The sequence below is a fragment of the Meleagris gallopavo genome, chromosome 12 (assembly GCF_000146605.3).
Source record: "Meleagris gallopavo isolate NT-WF06-2002-E0010 breed Aviagen turkey brand Nicholas breeding stock chromosome 12, Turkey_5.1, whole genome shotgun sequence".
NCBI lineage: Eukaryota > Metazoa > Chordata > Aves > Galliformes > Phasianidae > Meleagris > Meleagris gallopavo.
The window spans coordinates 16289916-16299023 of NC_015022.2; the positions used below are offsets into that span (position 1 = coordinate 16289916).

The 9108-nt window shown below is 37.5% G+C and overlaps 1 protein-coding gene across 1 annotated transcript in view; it reads left to right on the forward strand.

Moving 5' to 3' along the window:
- The window catches only part of MEF2A (myocyte enhancer factor 2A), a 76113-nt gene that overhangs the window by 28561 nt on the left and 38444 nt on the right, over positions 1 to 9108 (forward strand). Inside the window, 1 exon segment of the mRNA XM_019619561.2 lies at positions 3845 to 4048. Coding sequence (XP_019475106.1) covers positions 3845 to 4048 — 204 coding nt within the window.

The following is a 9108-nucleotide window of genomic DNA, read 5'->3' on the forward strand; positions in this document are numbered from 1 at the left end:
GATGGTGTTGTCCAATCCCACGGGTGATCAGTGTTTTTTGGCAGCAATTATATGCTGCTTTGACATACTAGGATGCCCTGATGCACAGGATATCTATTAGATATGAATTTACTTTGAAGAATTTTTTTCATTGAGCTAGATAAGGAGTGCAGTTAGGGCTTATTTTGCTAACCACATAGCATAGTTCATTTGTATTCTGTGAATTTTTTGGTGGTATGAGTAGCTGATTAGTAGGTCACTGAGGAATATGTGAGTGATGTCCTGTCTTTCTGCTTAGTGTTTGTTTTGTTTGGAAATACAAATAGAAATGTGATAGAACTGTGCTTGTAGTGGGTCTGTATAACTTGTGGGAATAAGAACTTTTGTTTTATCAGAAGCATCTTATTTCTAATGAGATTGTATGTGAGCTCAAAACATTTTTATATAGACCATTACTCTGGGGAATTACAATTGTCTTGAGACTGTCATTGTGTTATTAATTAAGCAGTCTTATCTGCTTGAATGAGCTGTCAGGCATTTATGTTCATTAAGACGAAGAGAATAAAGTACAGTAAATTAGATATCAAAGGAGCTCAGTCTTGCTGCCTTTACTCTCTTCCTCCTCTGCCCTTCTTTGCATGGTGGTATTAGAGTAGTATTGAGGAGGCTGTTGGCCTGCATTGAAGATGCATTCATTTTTGTTTTTTGTGTGGTCTTAAAAAGCTGCTGTTTTGTAATATATGCGGATAGCAAGATCTCCACCAACATTTGGGAGAAATACAACCCATTAAAACTTACTTCTGTACTTGGTCAGCTTGAAATGATGGATGAAAACAGAGTATGAGCAGCAGACACACTAAGATGAACCCTATTGGACTTCTGGCTTCTTGTCTCACTAATGCATTGTAATTGTCAGCAATAAGTAGATCAGGAAGATCTACTTGCTGTAGTTGGACCTTGGGTAGGTTGAGCACTAACATAACATTGTTTCAGAGGGGGTGTTGTGTCTGGGGCTTCTATCCAAACACCTTTAAAAATGTTACAAGTATTTGAATACAGATTGTTCAGGCCTTGCATGGGGCTCAGTGTGTGGTTAGAGGTCTTTAAAATGTTTCTTAGAGGCATGGAATAGGAGTGTAGGTGAAACTGCGGTTGTAATTTATCTGACTGCATCTATGGAAAAAAAAATGGTCTGCTATTCTTCCTTCCGTACAGCCATGGAGGTGTTTAAAAGAACTTATTTGCTCTTACTGTCTTGAGCTGTTCAGATGTTGGGTGAATTTGACTAGTAGTGGATGAGCTGAAGTAACAGAGGTTGCTTTGCCATAATTTGCATTGGTTTTAAGAAGTAGAAGGAACTGGATCATTGTCTGACGTTAACTTTGAGATTCTGAACTAGCTTCTTCAGAATGAGGTCAAGACTAGATCAACAGAATCCCTGGGAGGTTTTTTCCCCCTGATTTTAATGCTTCAGCAATGCAGCTCTTAAGGTAATGACTCGCCCTTCCCCCAAACCAAGAAGTCCTAAGTTTTGTTACACTCTTCACTCTTTGTACTGTACATGCCAGGTACGTGTTCTGGGCTTAGTTAATTGGCATCCATTTTCTTTCATACAATAAGAACATTTCATGTGGGATTTTTTTTTTTTGGTAAATACGCGCCATGGAAGTAAAAGCAGAAACAACCAACCCTTCTGTGTTGAAGAGCAATATTTTCGTAGAACGATACTTGTGTTAGAAGGAAACTGAAAATAAGGCGTATTTTAAAGTAATAGTTTAATACCTATTTAATTTCAGTCAGATGCAAGGCACAGGAAACTTTAACTGAGAATTGGTTTTGCTGTACATTGAAATAACAGAGAAGACTTCTTAATATAAAAAATAAAATCTATGGTCTTAAACGTGTATAAACAAATGATTCTTTTGTCTTTGTTGCTGTGCACCCGTAGTAGTTCACAGTACTGCCTTGGCAACAATCGTAGCAATTTCTCATGTTAACATGGCTTATTTTTAGCTCAGCCTCATCCTTGCACTGGGAATGTCTTTGTCCTGGAAACAGTATGCTCTGCGTGCATTTTCTCTGTGCATGTAATGTGTCTGCCTTTTAGATGGTTAAAAGAATACACAAAATCCAAATCACACACTTTCAAACGTGAAAATTCCCTATCTCCCTGGAGAATTGTGCTTATTTTAGAAACAGGGAAATTTAAAGCTGATAGGCAGTTTGGTCAGTATTATGCAATAGTGCTGGATGAGAACAGCAAGTGGATACCACGGAGCACTGACAGCACAGTTACTGGAGAATGAGCAGCAGATGGAAGGAAAGCAGTACGAAGTTCTGCTTGCATGCAGACATCAGTTGTGGCTATTGAACACAATGCACTCACGCTCCATATCCACTAATACAAACAGAATTAATCTGTGTTTCTGTTAGTGCTTACATTACTCACATAGTGTATTCCTACGGTGCTCCATGTTAACAATTTGCATTTAAAGCTGTGGGCATTGTGTGCTGACAGACATTTGGGTGTGCCTGGATGGTGTTTAAGAGCTGGAAAAGAATCACAAATCCGCAGTGCCTTTGCCTGCATGGCAAGTGGACAATTCTGAATACTGTTTTAGTAATAGTTACTGTTAGCAAGGTGTATGTCTATGTTGTTAATGATGTCTGCATCTGTTTATCAGAGTTCTTATGTGGTGAGAATGATGCTATGCATTTTCTGTTACAGGTGGTAATGAAGTAATGTGTGTAAGATATTCATCTCTAGAAAAAAATGCCTTCAGGTGTGAGCACAGAATTTTCCCATCTCCCAAATATGTCCTATAAGCTACAGAAACCCATAGTACTGGTTTCTTTGTTTCTTTAATTCCCGTCTTGCGAATAGGTCACTCATGCCACAGAGACATATGCTTTGAGGGGGCGTGAGTCGATGGAGGTGTTCCATCAAACTGAAACACTTGAAAGCTCTGAAAGTGCTATCTTTATTAAAAAGATCTCAGAACATTAACTTGGTAGTATATTAAGTGCCTTTTGGAGGTACTTAAATGGGCAGCACTGTCCTTTAAAGAAAATTGTTCTTAGCATTAGACCTGTACTTGATTTGACTTCATGTCAAATACACTGATAATCCTACATCCTTAACCAACTGAAATCCTGTGAAAGGGCATGCTTTTAAGTCCTTTTTTCCATAGCCGGTGGCGATTTTTGTAAGGATTTGTCTCTGCCTTTTTCCATTTGGCCAATACTCTTTTGTGATGGTCTATAATAGATTTACTTTCCCACAAGCAACAGTTTTAAGAGGACAGAATGGTTGTTTCATGATGTTCCCAGTTGGCAGAAAACAGCTTAGAAATGTAAGTGAAGCTGATAACATGGTATGATAGTAGCCAAGTAAGAATATTTCTTAGCTCCCTTTCTTACCATACTCTACAGTAACTGTGTTACTTCCATTGATGCTGCAGTTTTGCTCATTTGTTAGAACTAAGGTTGTGAGTAGCTGTAAAGCAGGATAACTCTAAACATCATAGAAGAAAGGACTTTAATACCTGGAAAGCTGGTGTTGGTTGTGCAGAAGGAAACATGGTTAGGAGATTACTACAGACTTTAACTCTTCTTGGTGTACACTGGAAGAAGGGCTGGGTGGGAAACACTCTTTAGCTTAGTTAAATGTAGAGTACTGACCCTGAAAGTGACACCCAAATATGATAGGCAGTTCTTAAGCTTCTACACATGTTCAGTTACGTTGCTTGTTACCAGAAATGAATAGCTTAGGCTCAGCTGGTATATTTCTTGAATGCTTGATTGTAGTCCTTCATAGCATTGCTATTTGGAAAAAAATAATAGATATCTATTTTTTTTTCTCTAGGTCACCTTTACGAAGAGGAAGTTTGGATTAATGAAGAAGGCGTATGAGTTGAGTGTACTCTGTGACTGTGAAATAGCACTCATCATTTTTAACAGCTCTAACAAACTCTTTCAGTATGCCAGCACTGATATGGACAAAGTTCTACTTAAATACACAGAATACAACGAGCCCCATGAAAGCAGAACCAACTCAGATATCGTTGAGGTAACAATCTGAATAGTTGAGCTGTGTTCTTATCTCATTAACACTTTGAATATGGAGCAATATATGGTATTTTAAGATATTTTAACTAAATGTATTTTATTAACTTTATCATAAAACATCAACTGCTGTTTTCAGTCTGTTTTTTTTTTGTGAGGGGAAAAGTCATTTTTACATTCGTGTTGTCAACCCATCTGCCCTCCACCCCCTACCTGTTATTTTGGTAGCTTGTTTGATTTAAATCACATTTGATAATGGAAATAGAAGCATGAAAGATTTTTTTTGGTGTGTTTTTCGGGAAAAAGAGCAGAGAGCTGGGGGGAAGGGGTGGCTGATTCTAAGGCTTCATGGGGGGAAAAAAAAACAAAGAATCGAGTGGAGAGTATATCTAGAGAGTGGAGCTCAGCTTAAACACAATTACAACTTGCCCCTCCTCTTTTCATTTACCGGTCCAGCGTTGCACACAAATCAGCCAAGGACTTTGCTGCTTCTTGTCGAGCCAAAAGAAAGAAGTTAAATTGTGGAGGAAATTGACTTCATTAATTTTGTTGTCCAGTTTCTTTGTATGTCACTTAAAATGTAGTAAAATGCACACAGTTTTTGCCATCATAAAATAGCATAAGTATACCATAGTTTCTATTTTTATTGTGCTTATACTTTCAATATAGACTCAGGTTTTTTTCAGTATGTAGTTTCTAAACTAGGTACTGTTGAAATCAGGGATTCTTTTTGTATTTTGAGCCTGAGGTTCAGAGGAGTCATGTCTGCAATAGTCCTATAAATGAACCAAAACAGGTGTCTGACATTTGAATTCCAGAGCTGTCTTCCAAACAAATGCCTTGCCTGTAAGGAATGGTTTGGGAATAATGGGTTAGCCCTGTATAGCTGAAGAACTGTATAGTCAGGGGATTACAAGTACAGGGAGGATACCATCTGATCTTTTAAAAAAAAGTTTTCAAACAAAAATCAGTTTGAGAAAAATTAGAAATGAACAAATGCCTTATTTCTTTTTGAGAAGATTATTTGCTAATTTGTTATCTGCCTTTTGTGATCAGGAAGATACCTGCCCAACATCTGTCCTCAGCTTTGAGTACAATTGAGAGGGATAACAAGCTGTGAAGAGTTGCAGGAATGTTACTTCATTGTTGGATTGATATAAGTAAGGGTTAACCAACCAGAGAAGAGGAAGATAAAAACTTGATTCTTTCAAGATGAGCCTGTGACAGACATAGATTTGCCACAGAGGTGCAGGCAGACTGATGTTTGTTCTGCAGGCCTCGCTGTGTTGTGGCTCATGGGAACAATTCTTCACATCTTCAGTGAGAACCTCTTTGAAAATCATTTCTGTGCCAGGCTACTTGTGTACATGTGTATTTTTTTCCAAACTGATGTCAAATGTTTGACCCCTGGCAGCTGCATAGAGAAGTGCAATCAGTACTCAAGTGCGTATATATTGTTTCTATTCTGGGGGAATATGCAAGGACTCATCTGCAGATTCCTTATAACATTGCTTCTGTAGGTTTATTGTATTATTCTATGATATTTGAGATATTACTGTGGTTGAAGAGCAAGAGTATGAATTAGAAATGCCTTTCTCCAAAATGCATCTGTTCACTCTCTGATCTTGTCCTAGAAAAGAAAGAATAGAAATAAAATCGAAGTTCTTCAGTCTGAGAGAGGATTCAAGTCATAGCTCCACATTCTTAGAAATGTTCTGGAAGATAACACAAAGGGGCTTCTTTTTATTGTGCCTGCTCAGAAATATATTTATAGCCCATATATATCACAGAAGAACTTAATAAATCAATTTAGAATAAATAGTTATAGCTGATGTATGTCTGGTTAACATTTAGTAGTTCCTTTATGTCCTTGAATATGACAGGTAGTGTTTGTTGTGTTCTAGCCTCACTGCAAAACTAGTCTCGACCCACTGGGCATGACAGGAGTTTGGTTGCTGTGGTAGAGAAGGAAGTTAATTTGATGCAGGCCAGTTACTTATTTTCAGCACTGTGTAGATGGCAGTATTGTGAGTGATTAAATGAAATCGATGAGACATCTTCCCCTTGTAGTTGCCTCCTGTTCAGTGTTGGCATAGGAATTGCTTTGATATGCCCAGAGCTTGGTATCTTCTTGCTGCTGGAACGTTTGTGTGAAAACATAGTAGGAGGGAGAGCACTGATGTCTTAAATGAACACTAGATATTTTTTTTTAATGTGTTCCCTGCACCCTTATGTCTTTCATTATGCGTGGTACTGTAGATACAAATGCTCTGTTGTTGTCGTATACCAGTTCTGTTGGTCCTTCCATGGTTTTTGCCATGACTTTTTTTCTTTGATAGCTTGATGTGGGTGTGAGGAATATATATATATATTTTTTTTTTTCAGCCACCATGGCAGAATCATAGACATTTGAATAACTGGAATTGGAAGTCTGTGTTTGATTATAAGTTGGGTTTTCTAACTATCAGCAGTTTACCTGAGGATGGTGCTTTCATTGCCATTTGATGATTCTAAAATAAGGGAAATAATGTTGTAACAGATACCCTTCAAAGTTGATTAATGTCTAGTTTGTAGGACATATTTGATTTAAAGGAAACAAGGCAATGAACAAGCAGTTAAACTCCATCCTAATTAGTAGGAGATGTTAATGATTATTGGTCTTGATGCTTGTGGGTCTCTTCCTACTCAAGATACTCTGTGATTACTGATTGCTTAGAGCACGTGTGTCCAACTTTTTGAAATATGCAATGATTTGATTTAAAAAAAAAAACAACATAAGTATTAAAAGCAATCTGTCCTAAGCTACATCAGATAATTACTGTAAATATACACTTTCTTGTGAAAAGACTGCAGTATTGGAACAGTCGTGGGCTTGGTGTAACTTAGAGCAAGCTCTGAATGTTTAATTAAATATCTTAGCATGGGAAATGTTCACTCAAATAGAAAGTAATATCTGTCATGACGTGGTGTGATAGTGGTCATGTCATATTTTCAATAGAAGCAAAGCAGAATGCAGGTTCAATGTACCTGCTGCTACTTAGAGTAGTGTAAATATGCCACTTCAATCTTGCAGAAGCTGTATTCAGTGCATTGTCTTGCATTATAATACCAAACTGGAATTCCTGTTTCTCTTCCTCTTCACAAACTGCTAATGATGAGCTATTGTAGGAGCAATCCATGTTCTCTAGTCATAGACATGCTTAGTGTCAGGGATTTGATTGTCAGATCATAGTCTGAGTATGTGCGTAGAGCTCATCTGCACTTGTAGAGCCTGCAGCATAAAGAAGCAGATGTATCTCCACAGCCAGATGGAGCATATGCCAAGAGACACGTGTGGAGAGCATAAACAGAAAAGCTGGTGTTGAAATGCTGTGTTTATAAACCTAAAGCATTTTTTTTTATTTTTAATCCAGTTTTCTCCACCTACCCAGCATTGCTTCTTTTCCAGGCTTTCAATGAGCAATGTGTTTTTTGAACTGTTCTTGTTGCCTCATGTAGAGTAGCAGTTTAACCTTGAACACTTGTATTTTGGTAGCACCTTTCATTTAGTTTATAGTTTCTTTTAAAATTTGGGTGAACTTGGTGTTAAACTGAAGATTTGAGAATTATGTGTAAATATACATGGATGCACATATGCAGATGCAAAATTAGGTGAAAAAGACCTTCAATTAATTGATCTTATTTCCTTTCTTGGTGGTTTTCACACTTTGCTGTATACCTGATGTGTAGATATCTAGACATGTATTTGGCACGTAATTTGTGCTTCTGTGTTTTGCAATTAAAAGCTAAAAATGAAGATGGTGGAAATTGAATGAGTTCTTTCAGAATTGTTTTCCTTTGAAGTGTTTCATAAGAGAAGTTACATGGTAAATTTTAAAAAGGAAGAGAAGGAAATGCTCTCTAGCTAGCTTCTATGGCAAATGGAAACTGATGGCTAACGTAGGTTAAATTTCAAAATTTACAGCCTTATAAAAGGAAGATAGTGCTGAGAAGTGATACCTTGAATGTTGAATTACACACGTTGTTGATTGTAGGAAGACTGACAGTGCTTGACTAGTTTATATCACTTCCCATTCCTTCATATCTGATAGATGGAGAGCTACCAGAAGTGGGCTAAAGTAAGTTTACCTGAAGTAAACAAAACAAAACAAAAATCCAAGGTATAGGGTGAGGAGGATGAGAAGCTGTGAATAAACACCAGTACTCTGAATATTACTGTCATGTGTTGCTGTTGTTTGGACCACTTGTTTTGGTCTCCACATAACTTTGACCACACTGTAGCAGCAACTGGTACACGTTTAAAAGAATTAAGAAGCTTCAAAATGGTTTCGGTTGAGTGAGGAAATGGCTCGATAATCTGTTCAGGATGCTGAGGAAATGTAGGCATTATTGGACCTGATTTGCTAAACAATTATGTAAATGTAATTATACTGCATAAATAACATTTTGAATTCTTTGAGGCGGCACACAAATGCCTCTGAGACATCTTAAATCTCAAGGAGGATTTCTGTATAGTGAAGGACTGAATTACTTTTAGCTTTCCTTAAAAAGAGAAAAAATGCATAAAAGCTGAAGTGCTTTGGAAGACAAATGACTGTGAAACTTGTGTATATAAAAGTCTTTGTATGGTGACTTGGGTCTATTTCTTGCTAGTGGAAGCATCCACTGTGAACCTGACTTGTAAGCAGGGTACACTTTGGGGTTTCATTTTCCAGGGGTTCAGGAAGAAGCACATCCTTTGAAACATTTTCAATACTGTCAGTGTACCAAATGCTGTGAGTGCAGGGACAGAAGATAGCTGTGTTTTTTGTGCTGAGCAGGACAGTTGCTGCCTACCAGCGGGTGTTATTCTCTTGCTTTCATTGCAACCTCCCATATTTGGGAAATGAAGTTCAGCACTTAATCCCAAAAGTCTTTTTTTATTTTACTTGCTTGTTCTCAGGATTTGTCTATCTTGCATCTGTTAGACTTGTTCTGCTTTAAAAGTAAAATATTCTGTTCATTCTTTGTTAGCTCTGCACAAATTGCTTTGGGCATCCTGGTGAACACTGACATAACTTAAAA